Source organism: Ovis canadensis, chromosome 8 (genome assembly GCF_042477335.2).
Source record: "Ovis canadensis isolate MfBH-ARS-UI-01 breed Bighorn chromosome 8, ARS-UI_OviCan_v2, whole genome shotgun sequence".
Classification (NCBI taxonomy): domain Eukaryota; kingdom Metazoa; phylum Chordata; class Mammalia; order Artiodactyla; family Bovidae; genus Ovis; species Ovis canadensis.
The window spans coordinates 88,507,304-88,533,938 of NC_091252.1; the positions used below are offsets into that span (position 1 = coordinate 88,507,304).

At 41.3% G+C, this 26,635-nt stretch overlaps 1 protein-coding gene across 1 annotated transcript in view; it reads right to left on the reverse strand.

The window, feature by feature from the left end:
• The window catches only part of SYNE1 (spectrin repeat containing nuclear envelope protein 1), a 495,298-nt gene that overhangs the window by 161,032 nt on the left and 307,631 nt on the right, over positions 1–26,635 (reverse strand). The window contains exons 91-97 of the mRNA XM_069598737.1: positions 25,654–25,848; positions 24,462–24,602; positions 17,177–17,344; positions 16,735–16,896; positions 7,914–8,108; positions 6,217–6,390; positions 2,122–2,313 (exon numbers count right to left, since the gene is read on the reverse strand). Coding sequence (XP_069454838.1) covers positions 2,122–2,313; positions 6,217–6,390; positions 7,914–8,108; positions 16,735–16,896; positions 17,177–17,344; positions 24,462–24,602; positions 25,654–25,848 — 1,227 coding nt within the window. The remainder of the gene's footprint in view (positions 1–2,121; positions 2,314–6,216; positions 6,391–7,913; positions 8,109–16,734; positions 16,897–17,176; positions 17,345–24,461; positions 24,603–25,653; positions 25,849–26,635) is intronic.

Sequence of the window (26,635 nt, forward strand, 5' to 3'; positions counted from 1 at the left end):
CTCTCATGCCTTTGAAGACCATCTAGGGACTTCCCTGTATTTCAGGGGTTAAGACCCGGAGCTCCTAATGCAGGGGTATGAGTTCGATCCCTGGTGGGGGAACTAAGATACGACTCATGGCACGAACAACAAAGAACCTCTAAAGGCTGATGATTCAGTCTAGATCTGTCTGCCGAATCCCAACAGCTGATTGACATTAGACAGGCATCTCAAAACTAGCCTGTCCAAAATGAAACCAGTGGCCTAATTACTTCTCCTTCCCCAAGTTCTGTTCCTCAAGTTTTCATTTTCCTAATTATCCACAACCTGATAAGTTCTCATCCCCTCTAACCTCCTAACTGGCCTCTCAGCTTCCACCCTGGTCCCCTAGAGGAGTTATATCTGATCTTGTCACTCCTCTGTCCCCAAACACTCCAGTGGTTTCTCATTTTCCCCAGTGTAAAAGCCAAAGTTCACACGATGCTTATAAGGTCCTTTGCAGCCTGGGCCCTTGTTACCTGTTGGACCTCTCTCACCTTGTTCATGCCACGCCAGTTGCTGGGCTCCCTGAAGAACCAGGTAGGAGCCTGCCTGGGAGCCCCTGCCCTTGCTTCCCCCTCTCTGAGCCTGGAGTTCTCTTCCTCCATGTCTGCATGGCTGACTCCTTCAGACGTGAGCTGGAGAGGCTTCACTGATCACCCTGTTTAAAACTGCACATCCACCCAGTCCCAGCTTTCTGTATTTATCTGCCTTATACTATTTCACCTACAGCTCTTATTATCTTCTAACTTAGCATATAATAACACACTTTAATTTTATATTACTATCTGTGTCCTCCAAACATAATCTCTTGAAGATGGACTATATAGAAATATACATATACAGATAGATTTTGCCCTTGCTCCTTCACTCTATCATATAGAATGGTGGTTGGCACATAGTAGCTTCGCAATAAACATTTGCTTAATATTTGTGTAAGATAATAATTCTAATATGTAGAGATGAAAAACAAACAAAATCAAAATATTTGACAATACTAGTATGCAAGGTGCATGGGGAGAAACCTGAGTGAATGTGTTATGAGTTTCTTATGTTGATCTGGAACAAGAATAAAATAAAAACTTAGAATTTATTAGGTATGCATGGTAAAAAGTAGGGAGAAAAAACAAAGGAAAAGTTAGAAGCAAAAGTTAAAATGGAGAAAGAAGAATAGAAAGAGCAGGACAAAATAGAAAAAAAAAAAGTAAGTAATCACAAAGAATTTAAATAGATTAAACCTGCTCTTTAAAAGTCAGAGGTTTTCTTAGATGTGCTTAAAACCAACAAAATATACCTAAATGTTCTTTATATGAAACAAAATCTATAAGGACTCAGAAAGGGTTAAATCAATGGAAAAGTGAAAGATACAGCAGGAAAATATTATCCAAAAAAAAGCTCTAGTCATCTAAAACAAAAATCACTATAGGGAAACATGAAAGACACTGCATGATAGTAAAAATGTTCAATTCTCCTGGAATACATGACAAGTTTAAACTTGTGGGCACTAAATAAAACAGTCTACCTGAAAAGTAGAACATAGGAGATACAAAGGAGAAATATAACACTGCCACAGGGTATCTTAATCTATGATTTAATCTATGTTTAATCTATATTTAAACATTTTCTTTTAAATGATACAGCTGCTAGCTTTTGGTAATTATTTTCATTTTCTTTTATTTTCCTATGCTGTAATTTCCAGGTGTCTGGATTCAAACAACTTTTACAAAGCCTATTTGGAAACCTAAGCTAGGGACTTCCCTGGTGGTCCAGTGGCTAAGACTCGGAGCTCCCGATTCAGGGGGCCTGGGTTCGTCCCTGGTCAGGGAACTAGATCCCACATGCCACAGCTAAAGACCCTACACATCCCAACGAAGACTGAAGATCCTGAGTGCTACAGTTAAGACCCAGAGCGGCCAATGAATAAATATTAAAAACAAACAAACAAAAAACTACGCCAGAATGTGTGTGAAGCAGGTACGTACATAAGTATGTGCTGTTCCCCAGCCATCCCCTTCATGTATCCCGTGCTCAGAGGGGAGGCTAGTCTTGTGCAAAGATGAGCCTCCCTGTAGCGCCATGCTCAGGGTGTGGCTGGAGCCTCACCTGGATGTGGAGCTGCCGGTCCTGCAGTGCCCTCTGCAGCTCTAGGAGGCTCCCCTTGAGGGTTCTCAGCTTCACTGCCAGCTGCTCGGCCTCATCCTTTGTGTGAGCCTTGCCCTCCAGCAGCAGGTTTTCATTGTGGACCGAGAGCTCTGATAAGGCCACCACCTTCTGCTCTATTTCCACCAGCATATTCTAGAACAACAGAAATAAGGTTGAAACTGACACGGCCTGGGCGCCTCTGCAAAGACCGCGTCTCACACAGAAACCCACTGCTTCATGAAGTCTTTCATCAAAACAACATGACTCCACGTTTGTTTTTATTCCCCCTAGTTTTCATACAACCTTCAAGAGTGGTATATAGGTTTTAACAATTCTTTGAACCTCTTAATTTTTCTCTTATTTAAGATTAGATATTATACAAAAAAAAAAAAAATAGGGGAAGCACATTTTATGTAGCCAACAGATAAGGAGAAAAGACCAGGCCTTAGCATTATCCCATTATGACTGTTCTGTTATTTTAGTCTTAGAGGTAGCTCCCCATGGTAAAAGAATCCACCTGCCAATGCAGGAGATCCAGGTTCAGTCCTTGGCTTGGGAAGACCCCCCCTGGAGGAGGACATGGCGATCCACTCCAGTATTCTTGCCTGCAGAATCACAGAGAGCCAAGAGCCTGAGGGCTACAGTCCAGGGGGTCGCAGAGCTGGACACGACTGAGTGACTGAGCATGTATGGAATGCATGTTCACACGTTATGCTTGTGGCTAATAACAGTGAAGACACCACATGATTGGCTCTTTGTGTCAATTTAAAAAGGACTCTATTTTTTTTTCAAAGAAAAATGTTTTAAAGGGAGTTTTCCCAGACTAGTGCTCTTTTACTTGATTTTTATTATTTTTGTCTTTTTTCTTGGCCATGTGACCTGGCATGTGGGATCCTAGATACTCATCAGGGATTGAACACGTGCCCCCTCCATTGGAAGGGTGGAATCTCCACCCACTGGACCACCAGGGAAGTTCCCCTGTTTTTATCTAACGCATTTTTAACTTCACATTTCTGAAAGTTTTCCTAAGAATTTCACATTCACTTTCTAGTGTTACAAGGATTTTTTCTAAAATGGAGGCTAAATCCAGGAAAGAAGTGAAAACAGTCTCCCCACTTCCCAAGTAAGATTTAAAACAAAAACCAAAAATAGAAAAACTAAAAAAGTCAACCAAAACAAATAACAGCCATGTTATTTTCTACAGAAACTGTTCTGTTTTTCTATACCTTAAGTCTGAACTCTTTGAAATGTACTTTTTAGTTTATATTCAATTATATATTAATAAGAAAAGATTGTACAAAATCAGAATCACTACCATCAGCTTCTAAGAACATAAGTGACATCCCAAAACCTAGAAATAAAAGGAAGAGTGAAACTTTTCATGAAATGGGCCTAAAAGGATCATTTCCTGAGGATTACTTTTGAGGAATTAATATTCTGTGCAGGACTGCCTTTTCCATTAGGCATGGCTGTCACAGAACTGAAGGCCCCTAACACTTCAAGGGGCCCAAGAAAATGTCTTTCATTTCTTCTAAAACCAGAGGAAAAAATGATTATGATAATAATTAATATGTAATGATATCACCTCAGGCTTCCCAGGTGGTACAAGTGGTAAAGAACCCACCTACCAATCCAGGAGACATAAGGGATGTGGGTTCAATCCCTGGGTCGGGAAGATCTCCTGGAGGAGGGCGTAGCAACTCCCCGCAGTGTTCTTGCCTGGAGAATCCCATGGACAGAAGAGGTTGGTGAGCTACAGTCCACAGGTTCGCAAAGAGTGGGACACGACTGAAGCAATTCAGCAGGCACCCACTATAATCTACCCTAGATTATATTAGCCTCTGTACCCAAAGCAGCTACAAAATACAAATATAACTTTTAGTATTTCTATAGAGGAAGAGAGGTTCGTGGAAACAAAGTACCCTGGGCCCCAAAAGTCATAACAGGACCCTAATTCCATATAATAGCCACAGCTATGATTATACTACTGGCTCAAATGCCAGATTTATTTGCATGAGGACCTATCACGTATTTGTGTGATTTCATAGGCTCTGAGTTTTGAAAAATATTGCCACTTCAGTACTTTGAAGTATTGAAGTACCACTTCAATACTTTGTAAGAGTCCTGAAATATATTATCTCAACTATGCATCTCATGTATAACTATAAAAATAGAGATATCAAAAAGGAAGAGGTGGGAGTAATGATGAAACATAATTGTGAAATGCTAGTACATGTGGTAATTTCAAGTGCTAGAAGGCAATGCTAAAAATACATGTCTCTTTTCAGAAAAGTAACTTTAGAAAAGATGATATATTAAATAGAAAACACTGGCACATGGCTCTCTATTCTCTACCATCAAGGCAGAAATGCTTTGAAGACACATAAATAAATTGTCCACAGACTTCCCTGGTGGTCCAGTGGCTAAGACTCTGTGCTCCCAATGCACGGGGCCCAGGTTTGATCCTTGATCCAGGAGCTAGATCCCACGTGGTGCAACTAAGACCTAGCATGGCCAAATGAATAAATAAAATAGTTTAAGTTGTACAAAGAATTAAAAAACCTAAATTATAATAATTAATAGTAAAAAATCTAAATCATAAGGGATGATCAGAATGATATACTATGTATTAAGAAAAAAGATGGCATTCATAATTAATGGCTATGCATATTTCCTTCAGTCCCACATGTATGAAGTCACGTACCCTGATATTTAACCTTGCAGATTAGACTGGGTTTTCTAGAGACTTGCTGGTTAAATGAAAAAGCTTTTAAAACAAACTTCACCCACCCATAGTGTAATGTCTACTATGATGATACTCTTTGAAGTCAATGACTGGTACAAGGGACTTCAGCATTTATTCTCTATGCTTTATACGTGTGCTTGGATGTTTCCATAATAAGGAGGTAAGAAAATAATATTACAGTAAAAACTTTGATGTCATGACCCCTTACATTAATTGCTAAAGACCACACATTGAGGAAGGAAATTCTCTGCCCCAGAAGACAACCTTCCCATGTTGAGTCTGCCTGCCTATATCGACAGTTTTGCCAAGTTTTCCAAGTAATATTTCTAAATTTAAACCAAAATTTCAACAGCCCACCTATTCTGTTGTTTATCCACAGTCACTGATGCTAATTCTGTGCAAAGGTACTTATACTCCTTATTAGCCACCAAAACAGATACTATCAATCTGACATGAGTTTGAGCAAGCTCCGAGAGATGGTGAAGGACCGGGAAACCTGGCATGCTGCAGTCCACGGGGTCGTGAAGAGTCGGACGTGACTGAGTGACTGAAAAACAAGTCTTTAAAAAAATGTCCTTCAGGAAGCTGAAAATTTTCTAAAGAGTAGATACTCTTGGTAAAATTTTCAAAAGCCTAAGCCCACATCTGGATTTCATTTAAGCTTTTATAAGATATTGTTTTTCTCCTAAACATGTAAAGTATATGGATTGTGAAAAATCACATATCCATACCACAGTTCGTTACCATTATACTTTTCTGTACTTAAAAAACATGTCTTGGGGGACCTTCCCTGGTGGTCCAGCAGTTAAGAATTGGCCTTGCAATGCAGGGGATGTGGGTTCGATCCCTGGTCAAGTGTGTGTACATGTGTACTCAGTCATGTCTGACTCTTTGCAACCCTGTGGATTGTAGCCCGCCAGGCTCCTCTGTCCATGGGATTATCCTGGCAAGAATACTGGAGTGAGTTGCCATTTTCTCCTCCAGGGGCTCTTCCCAACCTAGGGATCGACCCTGTATCTCCTGTTGCTCAGGCATTGGCAGGCAGATTCTTTACCACTGAGCTACTTGGGAAGCCCCCTGAGATCCCTGGTCAGGGAATTAAAATCTCATGTGCTAAGGAGCAACTAAGGCCGTGTGCTATAATTACGGAGCCCACATGTTCCAGAGCCCATGCACCACAGCTAGAGAATCTGTACTCCCCAATGGAAGATTGCGCATGCTGCAACCAAGACTCAGTGCAGCCAATAACATGCATTTCTAAAAAGTCTGCCTAATGATGTTGGCATACTCCTCTGAGACCATTTTTGTACCTGGCAGTCCACTAACTGGGCCTCCATGTCCATGGGCTCCTTGGGTGACCCCAGGGCAATGTCCAGAGTGGCTTTCGTGCTCAAGAGCCAGTGGTCCAGCTGATCAGCTTCACAGCGATACCTGTGCAGGGCTTGCTCCTGTCTCTGTTCCTCCAGCTGATCGTTGAGTTTCTCCTGATGAATTAAGTAGGATGGAAGACAGATCATCCTGAGGCAAAATCACCAGGACTCAATGCATAGAGCAATGGTTCCCAGCCCTGACTGCACACCAGAACCACCTGTGAAACTTCAAAAACAATCCCCAGTGTTTAGACCACGGTACAGATCGGTAAATCAGAATTTCAGGAGGTGAGCCTCAGGATTAGTATTTTTTTAAAAATTCCTACAGTGATTGTATGCCTGGAGATATCCTTTCTTAAATAATACACCTGCAGAACAAGGCAGATGATGTGGATGACAGAAACTGGTCAATGGTGTAAGACAGTAGGCAACTTGACTTCAAAGTTTAGGAAACTGTAGGGTGTAGTGGGGACTATGGCAACCGAAGAACATACTTGGTTGAGCTAAAAGGGCAGAACCATGCAGTTTCAGGCAACTGATCTCCTACAGGAAGGAGTGGCCCAGTGCTGTCGCTTTCTAGAGCAAAGGCAAAACTTCAAAAACTTTGGATAGGTCTCTGAGGATTCTTTCCTGATGGCAAATAATCCATTTTTTTTTTTTAAATCCAGGCCAATCACTTCATTTCACAACTCCACATGGGTTTCACAGAGTGACTGGGGACAATATCAATGAATTAAAAGGTTAATTATTAAGATACTCTAAGTATTTTACTTTAAAAGTTATTTTATCAAGAATCCATTATTTTTAATTAATTTTTATTAAATTGTTTAGAGATTAGAGTAGAAACACTGATTTAAAATTTCTCCAAAACAGGAAAATATATGGATACATGATTTGATCAGCTTTAAAACAGAGAAAACTGGGAATATCCTATGTCCCTAACAATAGGACAAAGGTTAATTGAATTATGGTATAATCTGCAGCTAAATAAAATAATGTTAAGCGGATAGCAATAACTGATTTTGTGCCAGAGAAGCTGCCAGACCCTAGAGATACAAGGACACAGACACTTCATAGGATCACCAATATGAACATCATATATGTTTAAGGCGAGGAAATGTAAGAGAACAGCAACAACAAAAGGAAAATAACTTATTTTTAACACGTATGGTAGTGTAACTAACATTTATCTATTAAGTATTAAAGTTAACATGAGAACCAGAACTGCAAGAATATTCTCATGAATTAACGTGCTTGAATTGGCTTCCAGTGACTAAGGATTTATTTTTCACAGCATTAGCAATGCTATTCATAAAAATGGTCTTATTTAAACATAGCAAACTATTATGCAAACCTTCTATAATTATTCCCCACAAAGCTCATGTCTACCCAGTACTGGCTCTCCGCTGCCTCAGTTCTGCAGGCCTGAAATGAGTCAGAAACGGGTGAAAAGACACATTCATGGCTCCACACTGACTCAGAGCTCTATTCACGAGGCCCTGCACACACAATATACCGGCTTCTTTTGAGTGGGAAACCATAGACATGTCAATCACGTAAGTAGCTGGACATACTTGTCAACCCAACCCCAGGAGTTAATCTGGACGTGAGGGGCACCCCCCAGGGTGGCCTGTTACCTCCAGAAGTTGCCGTTTCCCGGATGCCTTCATCTTGATGGTGGACATTCGCTCCGCCAAGACGGTGAGCGTGGACTGCAGGGCCAGCTGCTCTGCTGGCTCGGACTCCGGGGACTCGGACACCAGCTCGTCCGCGAGGGCCGACTGCAGCTCGCTGATCTCCTCTTGGAGCATGAGAATCTCATCCATCAGAGCCTGAGGGAAAGACTGTGGAATCACACTCCTGTGTGCAGTTTTTCGCACTGAGGAATCGTGGCACTTAGCCAAGCTTACTTGGAAGTCATTTAACCAACAAATAGGGGGCCTTCTAACCTAAGTTTCAAAATGACATTGCCAGACTGAAAGTCAAGAAGTTTCTGACTTTAAGATCATCTGCATCAGTAACTTAAAGTTAATTAATCTGGGACAAATTAATTGATCTGGCTTTCAACAGGCTCGTCTCTAATCTGATGGGACGCGGCCGGGGTGAGGGTATGCGCAATTAATTCTGAGTCCACAATTTTGTGTTGAAAATAAAATTCATCACTTTCTTCCTCAACATGACTCCTCCCACTCCAAATTTCCCTGAGTCTGGAACAAGGCTGCATTTTAATCGCAAACTCATCTCATACAGACAGGAAGAATCTGTCACCTGCTTCTATGCCATTGCCCTCTCCTTACTTTTCTCCTCTTCCCAGGTCTAAAATTGGAAGCTTCTCAGGGCTTCTTTCTAGACCCTGTTTTCCCTCTTCACAATCTCTCCCAGGCCTTGTTCATTGCCAAGGCTTTAATTCCTTTCTCCCGCGGGACACTTAGGTAGGAGAACAAAATCTCCCACTCCAAAAGGTCTCTGGTACGCAGATTATTTTGAGCTGAGAACAATCAAGGCCCAAAAGACTCAGGAAAAAACTTGGACCTAACTACCTAAAGAATCTATCTTGGAGACATTTGCAAAGAATAGGAGTGGGTGTGGTGAGGGAAACTCTTATGCAGTCCAGTTTGCATCCCTCTGTCTCTGAATGGCCCAGCTAACACACGCTTCCCAAGCATTTGCTTTGTGTCTCTTCGGGCAGTTCATTTCTGTGTTAGACAAGAGCCCACTTTTAGACTCTGGAAGGGGTCCCCCTTCCTGCAATACAACTGCTTTCACCACCAAAACATCTTGTTTGTCTCCTCTGCTCCCACCTAAGTCACAACCAATTCCTTATCTGAATTGCTCTCATAGTCTACTGCGTGTAGTATCTGCTTAAACCCCTTTAAAAAGATAAATCAGATCCTCTCACTCCCTTGATTTATAATACTTTGTGGCTTCTTGCCTATGAAATAAAATCCAAACTCCTTACAGTATTCATGCATTCTCACACCTGGCTGCCCTTGGTACCAGGCTTCCTTCTTGCTCACCGCATCCTTGCCTTCAATCACTCCAGGATCCCCAGTGCTTTCTGCCTCACGGCCTTTGCACATCCTATTCTCTCAAAGTCTGGAATGCTCTTCTCCTTGCTCTCCTGAGATGGGTCTCTTCCTCCTTGGAGCCTTAGGTTAACTGCCTCATCTTCAGAGAGGCCTTTCATGACTGCTGCTGCTGCTGCTGCTAAGTTGCTTCAGTCATGTCCGACTCTGTGCAACCCCATAGATGGCAGCCCACCAGGCTCCCCCGTCCCTGGGATGCTCCAGGCAAGAACACTGGAGTGGGTTGCCATTTCCTTCTCCAATGCATGAAAGTGAAAGGTGAAAGTGAAGTCACTCAGTTGGGTCTGACTCGTCGTAACCCCATGGACTGCAGCCTACCAGGCTCTTCCCTCCATGGGATTTTCCAGGTAAGAGTACTGGAGTACTGGAGTGCCATTACCTTCATGACTACTCATTCAAAAAACAAAACAAAATAAAACTCTATTGCTGTCTTTGAATAGCATCCTATTTCCTGTTTAACAGTCATCACAATCATACACTGTATTTCTCATTTTTTTGTGTGTTTTAAGATTTGCTCTTTAGCTGGAATCTTTTTTTTTTCTTCATTTTTGTGGCTGTGCCATGCAGCTTCCCCAACCAGGGATGGAACCCATGCTCTCTGGAGTGAAAGCACAGAGTCTTAACCATTGGGCTGCCAGGGAAGTCCTTAGCTAGAATCTTGACAGGAGAAATTCTTATTTGGGATTTCAATGATGCATTAGGAAAAAAAACAAAGCCCTTCCACAGGAGGGACAATCATGACCCAAGTAAAGAATCACTGATTTTATAGTTGCCAATATTTCATAGTTTGCAGTATAACCCTACTTGCATGATTCCCATCTCTTCCTCAGGCTTTGCTGGAGGCCGAGTGCCTCCTCAGAGTGGGCTGTCAAGAGATATTAAAACCAAAAAACAGACCCTCTTTTTTCCCTAATATCAGGATGTTATCATGTCCAACGGCCATTTAAGTAAACTATGATACTGAAATATGTATATACATCTAGAAAAGAGCAGACAGTAAGTGTATAGTTCTGTGAATTCTCACAAACTGTATTACTCATGTTCCTGCACCCAGACTGAGAAAGTGAACTTTCCCAGGACTCTGCAATCCCCTTGGACTTCATTCTGTTACAGACTTCCTCCTTTCCAGAGATTACCATGGGGCGGACCTGCAAAGCCACAGATGCTTCTGTCTGGTTTTGAGCTCTCCAGAAATAGTCTCTCCTGATGTACTGTTCTGTGTCTGGCCTCTCTCACTCCCTCCACGACTGTGACTATGCAGGCAGAAAGAGCTGACCCTTTTCAGGGTTGCATCGTATTCCACTGTCTCCTAGACTTTCTAGCGGTATCTCATCACAGCTTTAATTTCCATTTCCCTGATGACTTTCCTGATGGCTCAGATGGTAAAGAATCTTCCTGCAATGCGGGAGGTCCAGGTTTGATCCTTGGGTTGGGAAGATCCCCTGAAGAAGGGAATGGCAGCCCACTCCAGTATTCTTGCCTGAAGAATTCTGTGGACAGAGGAGCCTGGAAGGCTACTGTCCATGGAGTCACAAAGAGTCGGGCATGTAGTGTGAGGGGTTTCTGGCTTCTAATTCTGTTCCACTGACTCATGTGGCGTTTTTGTTAATATAACACTCTCAAAATTATTATAGCTTTATGTCTCACTATCATTCTTCAGTTTTATTCATCTTCTTCAAGGCTGTCTTGGTGATTCTTAACTCTTTTCCTTTTCAATATATTTTCATACATTTGCAATATATTTTAGAATTATCTTATCAATCTCTACCAAAGAACTTGCTAGGATATTTTCATAGGATTGTAATACATTTACAGACTATTATTGCTTGTTATACATTCAAAATGCTTTTCATCCAGTAAGTTATTTTCTCTTATTTTATAATCATTTTTGGTACTTGATTGCCAAAAATATAAAATTCATATCATTTGGTCTGTTTCAAGGGTTTCTCCATAACTAGACTGACCTATTGTCCTTTTTTTTTGCACTGATTCTCTGTACAAGATGAGCCCCCTTTGCTAGTGCACACCACGTCCACTCTCACTCCCTCATTCTATGCCTTTCCTCACATGTTTAATAGTGCCTCTACCCACTCCTGTTACTATTCCAAACTTTCAAAATCCTTGCTTTCCCAACAGATCTGTTAGAGTCTCCTTTCATTTACCTCCCACCACTGTAACACAGTCATCTCATTGGGATATGTACAACGTGCTGGTAATTCACTTCACCCCCTAAATCATATGTTAATGAAAAAGTCTATTTCAGCTGTGAACACAGTAGGCGCTCTGCATATCTAGTTGAATTAATTCCAATTCATTACGGACAAAACAGGTATCTGAATCATAAAGCAACCAGAAAAAAAAAAAATAAAGCTCCCTCATTCATTTAATCTCAGTGGATTTGACCAATAAAGTATAGAGTGAAGTGAACTACTTCCTTTTCAAACTCGCAGTGTTGTAAAGCAGCTATCTGAATGTCCTAAAGTAAGGGATAAAGGAATTAGGAATCCTAGAACTGCTAATTTCCATACTGTTGGAGTCAAGCCTCTCTGTCCATGCTTCAGTTTACTCTCAGGGGAGAGTGGATATTTTGGGAAAGGTTGTTAAGTTTTAACTTCAAGACCCACTAGCCAAACTTACCGGGAGATGGGATTTCCTTTTGCAGTGATGTAAATGTTTTAAAACCGGATAGAGGGGGGTGATTGTATGACACTGTAAAAGAACTAAAAGTCACTGAACTGTACACTTTAAAATGTGATGTGAACTTCACTTCAATAAAAAACAAAAAAATCCAGCAGTTGAACATGTCTTTGATCTGTAACTCGTTCCAGCTGGTGGCCAGCTGCTTCCTTCCCTACAGCACCTGACTCAAAACTAAGGAGAGGAGATGAAATGTTCCTCTTTGTGTTTCTAACTTGTGTTTACAAGGAGGGCATGTGTATGATCAGTCTGGGTTAAAGTACCATGGGCTTTTCTAAACTGACTCTGGGGAGAACACGGAGTGCACGTCTGGTTCAACAAGAAAGGTGAACACGAATTTCATTGTGACTTTCATAACTGTCCACACCAGCTCAGTCCATCTCAAACTTTGAGCAGTTACATATATTAAACAGAACCAAAATAACCTCAGAGCTCTGCCTCCAAACCACCCTGGATTCGGGAGGCAAAGATAACATACACCCACAAAGGATTAGCTGCCCATGATAATGAAGGTCCCGTAACACGTGGAATAGCCACAAGTCAGCTCATGAACTGCACTGATGACTCCAAATTAAACCTGTTGTTCAATTTCAAGAGGGTAACAGGAAAGGCACAAGACTCCATCCAAATTCAATAGATTTAGACAGGTGTTTAGAGGAAAAGCATAGGAATTAGAATAGCTCTTTAAATTACTCTTTACATTAGAATAGCTCTTTAAATTAGAATAGCTCTTTACATTACTTCCAAGAGCATGTTGGGGAAAAGAAAAAAATTGAAGTATTTTTATTAACTTTTGGAAAGTACAAAAATCATATTGGCCCCTCTTACCCACATTCCATTGGACTTTATTTAAAAAGAGTAATTCTTGAAGTGCACTCAACAGTCCCACAGATCTGTCTCTTGCTTCAACAGTGCTTGGATGGAACAGATCCAGGGATGCCCCTTGCCCCAGCCTCTGACCACCCTCCAACCTTTTTTCCAGTCGCAACCTTTGGCATCAGCCACTCAGCTGTCCACTATCACCGGGACCAGCCACCATTTGTTGAGCTTAACTCCTTATTAACGATCAACCATGAGCTCTCAGTGTGTCAGAATTATTCCACTGAGGTGGAGGCCGCCGTTCACTGCCTGGTTAACATGCATCTGCAGGTCTCCTACACCTCCCTCTCTCTGGACTGCTATTTCGACCGTGACGATGTGGCTCTGGAGGGTATGGGCCACCTCCTGCGAATTGGCCAAGGAGAAGGGTGAGGGTGCAAAGCATCTCTCTTTATTGGTCAAATCCACTGAGATCACTGCCGTACAAAATCAGTACGGCAGCCACCACCTCTTTCTGGATGTGCAGAAGCTGTCTCAAGATGAGTGGGGGTAAAACCCAGGATGCTAGGGAAGTGGCCTTTCTCACAGAGAAGAACCTGAGCCAGGCTCTTTGGGATCTGCAGGGCCTGGGTTCTGCCCATGCAGACCCCCACATCTGTGACTTGCTGGGGAACCACTTTCTAGATGAGGAGGTGAAACTCATCAAGAAGATGGGTGACCAGCTGACCCACCTCCACAGGCTGGCTGGTCCCCAGGCTGGGTTGGGCAAATATGTCTTTGAAAGGCTCACCCTCAAGCACAACTAGGAACTTCTGGAGACCAGTGGCCATTGAGAAGTCCCCCTAACGTCAGGGCTGCCTGAAACCCCTCTCTGCAGCCACTAGGCAGCTTTTTAACACTCTGGAGCCCTCTCTCAAGCCATGGACCAAAGGGAAACGATAAAGTGTTTTTGCAGCATCAAAAAAAAAAAAAACTAGAGTAATTCTATCATATCTTAGGATTTTTTAAGTATCATTCCAGAAGCCAAAAACCAATTTAGATATTATGATACCATTAGCTTTCCATGTAGGCAGCACTGTCCCAGAATTTGCAGAATTTAGGTACAGACAGCAAAAGTTAGCAAAAGTAGGTCAGATGGAAAATGTTAGATTTGTGGTGATACAAGAAATTATACGTTATTTATATTTCCTTCCCTCTCCTTAGAGCATTAATATACTTGTTAAGTTCAAATGATGGGTAAGCACTGAATTAGAATTACATCTCCTCAGTGCTATAATTGTTAGCATCACCACTCTCAATTTAGAAAGGGATGAAAATCATGTGGTTGGCCTTAATGACAAGAAAAGTCACAGGATAGTTTCTAATTTATGATGCTTAGCATTAATGTGCAATTTTGAGTTTTCACCATTAGATCCCTTAAACAAAATAATAATTCTGCTCTACATTCAGTTTGTGTGTGTTTTCATACTAATGCCTGAGAGGCAGGGTGATGCTGGTGATTGGGAGTTAATTTGAATCTTAATTATGAACTCTGGAAGGTCAAGGCAGACCACCAGGATCCTACTTTCAGTTAATAAATGCTGTGGGACCCACTGAAGGGTCTTTGAGAGCTGTAGTCTGTCACCTGGGACACAAGAATGATGAGCCCTGAACAAACACAGTGATCTTCAGAAAGTACCTGAAAGCAGAGAGAGTCAAATTTTGTAAACCCTCTTCTGGGACACTGACTAAGCCTGTGACACTTAGATTCACTCTAATCAAGTCTTTGGACAACTTATCTTCAATACTTTTTGTGCGTGCGTGCTGAGTTGCTTCAGTCATGTCTGACTCTGTGCAACCCTATGGACTGCAGCCTCCCAGGCTCCTCTGTCCATGGGATTCTCCAGGCAAGAATACCAGAATGGGTTGACGTGCTCTCCTCCAAGGGATCTTCCTGACTCAGGGATGGAACCCACGTCTCTTACGTCTACCTGCACTGGCAATCAGGTTCTTTACCACTAGCACCACCTGGAAAACTCCCTAATCCTTTTTGGTTGCTTAAAAGAAGCTGTAATCAAATGCATGGATGTTCTCTGGCTAGTACAGGTACAGTGAAGCGTTGGAGAGCTGGGGGGCAGACAGAGCCCTGGGAAGCATACTAGGGCCACCCAGAGATCCCCCTCAGGTGAAAATGAAGTGGATGTTGACAATTACAAAACCAAGGTATCAGTTAAAAAGGACTGCTTTTTAACAGTGCTCACGGGGACGCAGCAGGGTAGTAACAGAGACCTAAGTCCCTGACTGTCCTTGTGATCAGCTTGATCCAAGCAAACAAAGGTTAGTTTTAATTTTGTATTTTTATAGCACCCTCCCTAAGCCAAATGGACTGTGGGTGATTTTAAGACAGCAGAAAGACCCACAGACGGTCATTTTACCAAAACAAGGCCTGTAAAAATGGATGCTGTACACTCTGATGTCTATCTTAAGAAGCTACAAGAATGTCAAAAACCCGAAACCACTATTTCTCAATACTGTCTCTAGATGAAATGTTTTCACTTTTGTGTTAATACTTCAAGGCCCTTTATTGTAAAATAGTACAATTTTATCTTGGACTATACATATAAACAGGCAATGTATACCAAGGTTACCGTGGGTTCCAAAACTTTTTATAAAGATATTAAGTAAAGATAGAGTACAAAGTTTCATTCTTAGAGCTGACAAATTTCCCAGTCTTTATTTGATAGACACATATATCATAATACACTTTCACAGCTCTAAATTAGCATCTAAAAGTATCTCTCTTTCCCTCTGCCTTTGATAGGGTTGTTATATGCTTCTGAGATCTGGTCAGGGGCAGGCAACATTTGCCTGCACCATGGTGACTGAATATTTAGGTGACTGTACACCTCAGTATCTTGGACTCAGTTACGCATGAATAGTAATCTGATAATGTTGCTAAAGCATTAACCAGACCTTAACCTATGCACTTAGCATGCATTATAAAGTGATGCATTTCTAACAGCATCTGAGCTAGGTTAATGTAATCATCTCATCTCTGCTTCTTACCTAAAGCAGAAGCATCATCCAGTGTACCTTTTTTCTTTTTTTCCCAGTGTACCTTTTAACAAATGATTGAAGTCTGGGACAACCACAGGATTATAACTTGGAAAGCCTTTTTCTTCAACTGCTTCTTTGCCTGCTGAAGTCTCAGAGCTATTCTAAGTGATAAGAAGGTACCAGGTACACACTCAGTTGCTCAGTCATGTCTGACTCTTTGTGACCCCAAAGACTGTAGCCCACCAGGCTTCTCTGTCCATAAGATTCTCCAGCAAGAGTACTGAAGTGCGTCGCCATGCCCTCCTCCAGGGACACACTGGCTAAGTTTCTTTAAACAACTCACTGGAAGTCCAGTGGTTAGGACTCTGTGTTTCCACTGCAGGGGGCACAGGTTTGAACCCTGGTCAGGAAACTGAGATCCCATAGGCTGGGCAGTGCAGCCAAAAAGGATAAATTCATTAATTTAATAATAATAAAAAAAACAATACCCAGAGAGGGTAGATGTGGGGTGCTTTTCATTCTTATGATAATAGTTCAAAACAAAATAAAAATAATGTGGCAACAATAAGGAAAGACAGTTTATGTAACAATAAAGGTAAAAAAGCAACACCAATGCCTGAATTTCTTTCTTCCCCCCTTAGATCCCTCCCTGAAGCAATGATGGAAAAAAAACCACCACTTGGAATCTTGCTGACTCTGTAACAGTTGACACAGTGAAACATGCCAGCTTGCTCTCTTATGCACCAGCTTGACCAGTCAGTCATAAATAAGGGTGCACCAGTTTGATCAAGCAGGAAGCTGAAGTCATGGCTGTTCTTACCTGATGTTCGGCCATCTGGCTCTCGGGACTCCTGCCCTGCTCCAGACTCTCACTGAGTTTCATCTCGATGGCCTCCATTTTCGTGGAGATGGACTGGAGGGAGTCCTGGTACTTCTGCTGGCGTTCCAAGGCTTCATAGAGTGTGCGCTGCTTCTCGCTGATCTAAAGAAGAAAAGGGATATTACCAAATGGTTCCCACCCCTTATCTTCTAGATTACGACATTTCTTTCCTCACTGCTTTACCTCTGTGACTCAACAGAGGCTATTCAACTGTACATGGGATGTGTAAACATCAGGCATTTCTTTCATAAGACAATCACTAAGGAAATCTGATGCCTTGCGTGTGTGGTCAGTTGTGTCCGACTCTTTGCGACCCTAGGACTGCAGCCCGCCAGGCTCCTCTGTCTCGTGGGCCAAATAATCCCACATTTGGCAGACTTACCACATTCTTTAAGGTTTCCCAAGAGCGCTGCAAATCATCCAGCTTTGCAGTAGCAGAAGGCTCCAGTCCTGGTTCATAGAGCTCTTGGGGTGGCAACGTGCTGGGGGGAACCTTGGCAGCATCGGTCTGTAACCTCTCAGGAGATAAGGCTTGGTAATAAGCGATGTCCTGTGAGAGCAAGGTACAGTGTTAGATTCAAGAGGAAGACAAAACTTAGGTCACTGTGCTTGTCATGCAGAGGAAAGTTTTAGGATTCATACCTGGCCCTGGGGGCTACAACTACTATTAAAGTTAGTAAACTCTTGCGATAAGAAGGTCATATCACAGCACACTGTAGTTGCTTTCAAATTTTGATTCATATAAAAAGCAATTTACCAATATTTCAAGTTGCCAAAACTCATTCCTATTTTATATTTGGCAAAATTAAAATACAAAGAATTTAACTGGTATACACACTTTTATTAACCAGATTGATTTTATTATTTTATTGATTTTATTGATATTAACCAGACTGATTAACCAGAAAAAAGGAGAATCTAAATGATGTATTTCCTAAAATGTTGATGAATGTTCATCAGTTTTGAATAACTTTTAAAAACCTTTGATTTAAATACATTTAAATCTCTGAAAAGTTTTTTTTTCAGGTATAGCCAGATTTTCAATATTTGAGTTCTCTATTCACAGAAATTAATTTAAATGTTAATAAGTTATTTAAATATGTCTTAATTAAACATGTTAATACATATATTACTTAAATTATAAATATATTAATATTTAATAAGGGGACATGTAATAGGGAGGTTAAAACTACTCTAAGAAACAAATAATAAAGAGGTTTTCTTCTATTCAATTCCTGGAAGAACACAAGAAACAAAGTGGATGCTGAAACAGGAGGCTTTTGAATTTTTTATTTCTTGGGCAATAAGTAATTTTATTAGTATTGATAACAGAATTTACTATATCAAGATACATAATTCATATGCTTTTAATTGTTTTTATGGTTGTGTATCTATATATTTATAGAAATTGAAGGGAGTACTGTTTATATTGTGGAAAATACTATTATAAATTTCACTACTTCACAGTTGCACTATTTAAGATCAAAAACCTGAGCCTTATTGATGATAACGTCTTGGTAAAAAGTACTGAAGGCCCCAGATACCTGGGAAAAACCAAGGCAACATCAGGAAGGAGCCTGGTGTCTTGGGGTCAATACTAGGGCAGAGGCAGGGTCATATAGTAGAATGAATTCAGACAGGAGTCTGACACTGGAGGAGTCAGGACACCTGAGACCCCAGGTGAAATTCACCTCCTAAGTAGCTAGAGAATTGGATCCTCACAGCTCAGTTAGTAAATCATCTGCCTGCAATGCAGGAGACCCAGGTTCGATTCCTGGGTCGGGAAGATCCCCCGAGAAGGAAATGGCAACCCACTCCAGTATTCCTGCCTGGAGAACCCCATGGACAGAGAAGGGCTACAGTCCATCGGGCCTGTCCACTGGTGGGCTACAGTCCATGGGGTCACAAGAATCCGACATGACTGAGCAACTAAACCACCCCCACCACCATGGAAACGGAGCAGGTCACTCACGTCTTGTGCATGGACTCCCTCATCTGCACAACCCTGGGTGGATTCGAGGATTAAATAAAGTGATATCTGAGTGGCCGTGAGACCCTCTACCATCTTCTTCCCATTGCTGAGGTCTCCAGGTAAGTCCTCCACATTTATCGATGACACTGGAGCACGGAGACTGGTTCCTTTTCATCCCTAACCCTGTCACTCATCTTGAGCAGATCATCTTGTTATTTCAAGTCCCTGACAACCTTATATCCATCCATCCTCGCCCACGTGCCCTCCTTGAACATGATAGGCTGTCATCACTGAACTGATTCACCCTGAGTATATTTCTGACTAAGTGATGTAAACCATTCTCTTGCCAACAGCTGTGTTTCCTTCGCCCCTTTAAGTTCTGCTTCAACCACTTGGAAAACCCCAACTCTGACTCAATCCAACTTTTCCTTACAGAATGCATGTGTGTGTGCATACGTGTACACACACACAAATTGGGATATTTCTGCAACTTCTCAAATTTTCAAAGGTCTGTCTATATTCAGACTCACCTCTATTTCACTCTTTCTAGTCCTTTTGAGTAAAGATAATGCTTTCACCTACCCCTACAGCCCCATCCACCTTCCCTTTCTCAAGGATCTTGGTTCATTGATATCTACTCCATCTCCATTGACCTTCCCCTTAGCATATAAATAAATCTTTTCCATCTGAAAACACCTACACACAGCCTTCTTTGTTTTTTTCTTTTAGGGTATCATATATTAGAAAGTTCTACAAATCATAACATAATGACTCATTACACACAGATACAATTTGCACACACGTTTGTAACCATCGTTTTCTCCCTTTTGCTTCATAATTCAGTTTCTGAAGATGGCAGTTTACATTTGATATGTTCACCCGTCCGCTTCTAAATACCCAACTGAGCCTTGATTCTAGTGACTCCATTAAAAGTGCTCTGGCCATAATCATCAGTGGTTGTTTTCTGTGATATAAAATGATTATTTTTTGAATCTTCTCTTGCCTGGTTTCTCACTGGAATTCGGTACCACTGATCATCCCTTCTTGGAAAAGACTTTCCTTTTACCCTCTCTGTTCTCCTCCTACCTCTCTCGTCATTCGGTCTTTCTCTTTTGTTCTGTGCACTCATTCTTAAACACTGCTATATTTATGAGCTCCAGACTCACATAATGAGTTATACAAGTTGATCCCAAAGTCTCTTCAAACTCAATACTTGCAAAAACAAAACAAACCAACCAACCAAAAAAACCACATGGAGGATAAGAAATGGATTTAGGAAAAATGATGACGTTTTGTCCATCTTTCAATGAAAGGATGAAGTTTTATCCATCTTTCTAATCATCTCATTTGGGATTTATTCTCCATTCCTTGTCTCCCTGACCACCACTGCGCATGTAAGGATGAAGTTCTATACCTTTGCCACAGCACAGGCAGGTTGGGTTCAAGTTCAAGTTCACGTTATAGTGACAACTTCCTAACTCTCAGGTTGCAAACTGGCGGCCTGCAGGTTGCCTCTAGCCTGCATTTATTTAGCTTGGCTTATACAGTGTTTTAAATCGTTTAGAATTTCTCTTCAACCAGAAAAGGAGCTTTTGTAAGAATCCCGATTCATGGCTTCCCCTGTGAACCGGAAGCCAGGTAAGACAGGATTCCACGTTCATGTGCCCACAGTAATTCTAAGAGAGGAAAGGCTGCCTAGTTCACGTGGGGAGGCTCTGTCAGGGCCCCACAGCCCCCCTGCCTGTTTCTTTCATTTACATCATCAGTAAATGACTGGTGACCAGTCATCAGTCTGAGTGTGTAAACTTTTGTCCCTCACTCACTTCCCTGGCTCTGGATTTGTCCATCACCACCCTCCTGTCTACACTGATACTGAAGAAGCTGTTCTAAAGCTCATTTCTGTGCAGAGCTTCTAGTTAAATTCCTTCAGTGGTTAACTATTAGCTCCTGGACAAAGTTCAGATTCTTTTCGTGTGGCATCAGGGTGTGTTTCCTATATCCCCCTCAGCTTCATTTCTCCCCCCACCTCCTTCTCCAAATCTATGCTTCTCCCCTTATACTGATGTTATTTGCAGTTGCCTTGCTAGGCCGTTTTCCTTCCTGCTGCATGAAAAAGCTTCCTATATGTGCTTCTTCCTGCCTGAAAGACTTCTCACTCCAGAGCACTCCAACTGTGCCTGACTTATACTACTTTAAAACTAAAGGGGGGAGTCCTCGACCCGCTGAACTCCAGCCTTATGTAGGAACTTACCCTGTGTCCTTCCTTCACATTCTGCTTCCCACCCTCATAGCACTTGCCCCACTCCACGGTCACCATGTGCCTGCTCTCACACAGACTATGAGTTCCTTAAATACTGTGCAAGTGGCTGAATCTGAGCATACCATGGAGTGTCTGGCAGATAACAAGCAAGTATATACCTTCATTGGGCTTCCCTGGTGGCTCAGCGATAAAGAATCCACCTGGAATGGAGGAGACTTGGGTTTAATCTCCAGGTCAGGAAGGTTCCCTGGAGAAGGAAATGGTAAGCCACTCCAGTGGAGAATCCCATGGACAGAGGAGCCTGGTGGGCCACAGTCCATGGGGTCACAAACAGCCAGACACATCTTAGCAACTAAACAACAATAACATATATGTTCATAAAAAATTGTATATGTAAAAGCACTTTTTTTTTGTTTTTGCTGCACTGCATGGCATATAAGATCTTCTAACCTCCTCAACCGGGAATCAAACCCACATCTTCTACACTGAAAATGGAGAGTGTTAAACACTGACCACCAGGGACGTTCTCTAAAAACACTTTTTTAAACTCTATTATTTTGCTTACACGGATGGTATTAATAGTACTATGAGTGCCCACAAGGAAAAGCAAAAAGTTGTTTTGATATAAAAATTTTAAATACTCTATTATAAATAATGAAGGCCCAAAAGAATAAAATGAAATAAATTTGTTACCAAAAAATCTGTTTTCTGGCTTCTGTGTCTCAAATTTCTTAAAATAATTTGAAAATATCACCTTTTATAGATTAATAATTTGCATCTATTTTAGGACTACATAGATTTAATAAAATAAATTGATCAGTTCTATAAGTAACTGCTAAATACGTTATAGTGAGGACCCACCCCCAGAAATATCTCTTGTTGGTTACATGTCTACATTAAAGGAGTTATTATCTAGCAGATTCCTAAGGAATTAAATTTGGAAACTGCTACATTTTGATTCCTTTTCCAGTCTAAAATGTGCTTTCACAATCCACATCGCATTTAACTTTCACAATGTGGTGAATTAAGTAGCAGCACTGCTTCCCATTACAAATGAAGGACTTCCCAGGTACATGCAGCTTAGCAGAAGAGCTGGGATCCATCCCCAGCTTTTAAACTGGAGACAGGGATTCTACTTACTACAATACTGCTCTTTTCAAACTTCTACTTTCTTCAACTCTTCCGAGGAGGAGCCCAAGTCTTGGCTTGCTTTTAATAGGATCAAGAATCCTGCAGCAAAGTCTGGGGATGTATCTTTATTTCTCGCCTCAAGTAAACTAAACCGCTATCACATTTCGGCTAATAACTACCGTCAGGGACAGAACACACTGACTGGGGAGATCAGTGAGTTATATAATGGAGATCTACTTACAGAAGTAGCAAGCACAGTCTTTTTTTTTAACAGCTGCAATTTTATAAAGCAGTTATATTTGGCCTTTTCCTTGAAACAGCTGTGTACATTCTGTGCAGTGTTTTGAGTCTGCAAACTGGAACTTATGGGAATTCTAAACTCTTTCCTCAGCTTCAAGAGAGTTTTATAAAAGCAGGCATCACTGGCCATGTTGCAGTATTTGTTCATTTTCCTCTGACTTACGTCACTTGACAAGAATTGCATGTGGCTGGAATGACGGGGTCAATTTGTTTGAATAACACCAAGCATAACACTTTTGCTTTCTAACAACTTCCTGGGAGTAAAGTTGTCTGACATGAAAGAAATAAAGATCTTTTTCCCCTAATTTATATAATACTATGTCAGGTTAATATTAAAATTTAAATCAAAGTTTTCCTGTGATTTGGGAGGGGGGTTAAAATGGGATTAAGACAAAGTATAATTTTGCTCATAATTTGGGGATTTGATTGAGCTTGACAGTTAAAGCAATTGTAATGAAAATGCTTGCATATAATATCATTTACAGAAGACTTTCACCTGTACAAAGAAAGACACTTCGTAAGATGCAGCACTGAGATTTATAATTTTAGAAGAGGGATATTCTTTCCATAGTGTTAGTCCAACAGTCAGTGTTCACTGTTCAATTTGGAAATTTTAAGAACATTAAACCCATCGTATAGGATACATTTTCTTACACAGTAAAAAGCTGACTCTAGCCATATTTCTATGATTCTAATGACATCTGCGGCCACAGGGAAGAACACATCGTCAAAGAATGAGTAATTCATATTTTAAAATCAGAATTTGGAGAACAATTTCCCAAATCCTCCAGAACACCGTGAACTTCTCCTTTTTTAAAATTTCCCCTAGCACTTTTGTTATTATAACTTTTGTTATTATTCAAGTTATGGCCACTTTTCTCACTCAACTATAAGGCACTTGAAAGCAGGGGCCACTGCTGTTTCATCCTTTGTTATATCTCTGGATCCTAGCACAAGATTTCATGCCAAGCAAGCTACCTAGCTGATAATGAATGAACTGATACCTTTCTTAGAGCTCCATAGATTTTTACCATGAGAATTGTTTTATCAAAAGATTTCATTGCTTTATTTTCCTTGTTTGGAGGGAGGTGGGCTCAAAATAAAATAATATGATTGGTTTGTAATATAGCTTATAGAACATTTGCTCTGGTCAATGTTTCTCCCTTGATAATAAATTTCAGCATTTTTAAACACAAGTAATTTCATAGTAAAGCAATTAAAAATTTTTTTTTGGTTATTTGGCTAAAGAAAAGAAAAGAAAGCATTATTCAATATGCATTAAACAATTCTGATTATTATGAAAACATCCTTTTGATTTCTATGCAATATTTTTCATGAAAGCTTTTGAGATATTTAATTTAGTATGATCTATAGTTAATGGAATGTACACTCAAAAGGCACCTCATAATGAGAAGCTGTTGTCCCCATTTTATAGAAAATAAAACTTAAGGTTATTGACAGATAAGAAAACTCAAAACACAGATCTAGTTAGACACTAATGTGTATACTGACAGACGGCCTTTAAATTGGTTGGCAACTAGTAAATAATGAAGAAGTCTTTGTTATATTATATGGTGAAGATAAATTTTCCATCTTCAAAATCCGAGCTGGCAAGTGTCAACACTTTGTTCAGTGAATGTTAACAACAGCAATAGAATCATGTTATTTTACAAAGGTGACATGAACGTTTCATTTTCTATTAGGATGCAGTACTCCATTACAAACAGCTGTTAGATGCTAAAGCCATAATGCCTTAAAACAGGCCCTTCTGCAGCTCCCATTTCTGTGACCTAATTTTTTGCTCATCTCATCTCTGTAGCCCAGGAGAGATGGTAGGTGAAGCCAGCATGGGTCTCACATGATAATCACAGTTTATGCAACTGTCACACCTAATGGTGTGATTCTCAAAGTCTATGACCCATACCCACAGTCTAATAAGAACAGAGAATGTAGTCCTGCATCCGTTCAGAGATCTGAGCTAGAGGAATGTCAAGTGGGCAGTACCTGGTTAACAGAGGCATCTGTATTAGCCACAGGTGAAGGGGAGCGACAAGCAGGCGGAGAAGAGATCTCACTGTTGGTTCCCTCCTCCCCAGACTCCTCAGTGACAGGTGACAGCAAAGTGTGACAGCGACCTGCAGTCATCTGTCACATAGAATGTGGCCCAAAGGACACGAAAATTGGTTAGTTATATTAACAAAACACCTGACCAGGCACCGGTTAAAACAGAGATAACCATACAACAAAAGTTAAGAGTTACTGAGATCTCAATTTACATACAAATTCTGTGTTACTACTTGAAAGTTTCGTCCTCAAGTGACTATGACAGTAGGGACCACTGTAAAACAAACGTCGGTCGGGGAAACAAGTCACGTTATGGAGTTTCACTGTCGATTAAACATTTCTTTAACTTATGTTCCCTTTCTTGATTGTCTGTATCTCTATAAATAACGATTAAAAATCACAAAGCAAACACATGAGAGAAGGGTCTATGAATTAAAGCTTGGTCTTTTGTAGGTATTTCGAATTCCAACTATTCCAGCGAGACAAATGCACCCAAAGTAATATATCACAAAAAGAGGTCGGGTTTGGTTATACACTACTGAAGACATAGTACATATGTGTGAAAATATAAGTGCTGGAAAACAATGAATTAAGAGGATAATGAACTCATTTTAGGTGCACAGTGATGGGGGAAATAACATTGCAGATAGAAATGAATGGAATTTATTTTAATCCAAAGTTAACTGTTGGATTTTCTACTATCTTATTCTTCTAATAATAGCTTTTCTTCGATATGTTATGAAACATACAGAATCGGCAAGCATACCTAGTCACTCAGCATATATGTAGCGTGATTCTCCCATTTCCCCAGAAAACTAGAAAACTGCGCAAAGGAATTTTTTGACACTCAGAGCCTCTGAGCATTATTGCTAAATTATAAACAAATGCAGGGCTGACCTTCAGCACGTTAAGTAATTCAGGAGTCTCAAACAAACAGCTTCGTTTCAACTGCCACTGATACAGCGTTAAAGACTGGCCTCGGCCCAAATGTAGTCAGAGAGTTAAGGGGACTGTTCTTCAGTTCATATCTGCAAGATCTCTAATACCAAGCCCCTTGAAAGGAGCTCAGGCCACTAGCCAGGAGGCAGTAGGAAGACAGCGCATTGGCAAGCCGGCCTTGACCCTTACTCACCATGACCACAGAGGGGTGGGCCGAGGTCGCGGGGAGGAGCTCCCCGGCCAAGTCCTCCGTCCCCTCTGCCAGCCCCTCCACCTCGGTCACCGTCAGCAGCATGGTGGCGTGCTTGGCTTTCACGGTCAGCATCTTGCACTTGGAGTTCAAAGAGGCGATCTGCTCCTGGTAGCCCTTAATTTTCTGAGCCAGCTCCTGAGGAAACATATCCCCCCGCCTCGGGGTGTCACAGCAGCATCAGAAGGAAACAGAGCTAGTAGCGTTCATCTTCCTCCGGGGCTGGCCAATGAAATCACAGAGCCGCGCCAGACCGAGCGGCGGGGAGGCAGGATGTGGACGGTGCGAGCGCGGAGCCTGCCTGCCGCGCGCCCGGAGCCAGACCACAGCGCGCCGGGGCAGGGAGGGGCGGTGGGGACCGCGCGGCGGGAGGCACGGAGCCAGGCGGCCGCGATTCTAATCCCAGAGATGCTCGGGGCTGGACTGGCATTTGGGTAACGTTAAAGACTGGCAACTTTCTTTAAAATGCCCGAGGAATCTGAAATTGCCAGATGGTTCATGCCATGGAAATTAGGTCATGTGATGACTAAAACTGCCAAAAATGCAATGCTCGGTTCTTACCACCTCGAATATGTCAAACAGAGCAGTCATTTGTGACAGACGAGTCATAAAGTAAACTGCTCCTGAATTCCTGTGACCCCGGCGAGTTGTTTTTTGCAGATAAGCTAAAGACTACTTAGGAAATCCTTAATTTTGATGCATTTTACTCCCCAAAGAAAATTTTGTGCAGTCATGAAATTTTCCATCATGCACTCCATTATGCCTCTAATGTTTCTGATGCCTTAAACTAGAGCTTTGAACTTGAAGTTCTGTTCAGTTTTAATGTCTTTTGATTTCCTTTGTTAGTCAAAAAAAAAATTGTTTTGAGAGATAGAGGTTTTAAAATTTTTACAAGGAGCTAATTGAAAATATATTTTGAATAGCA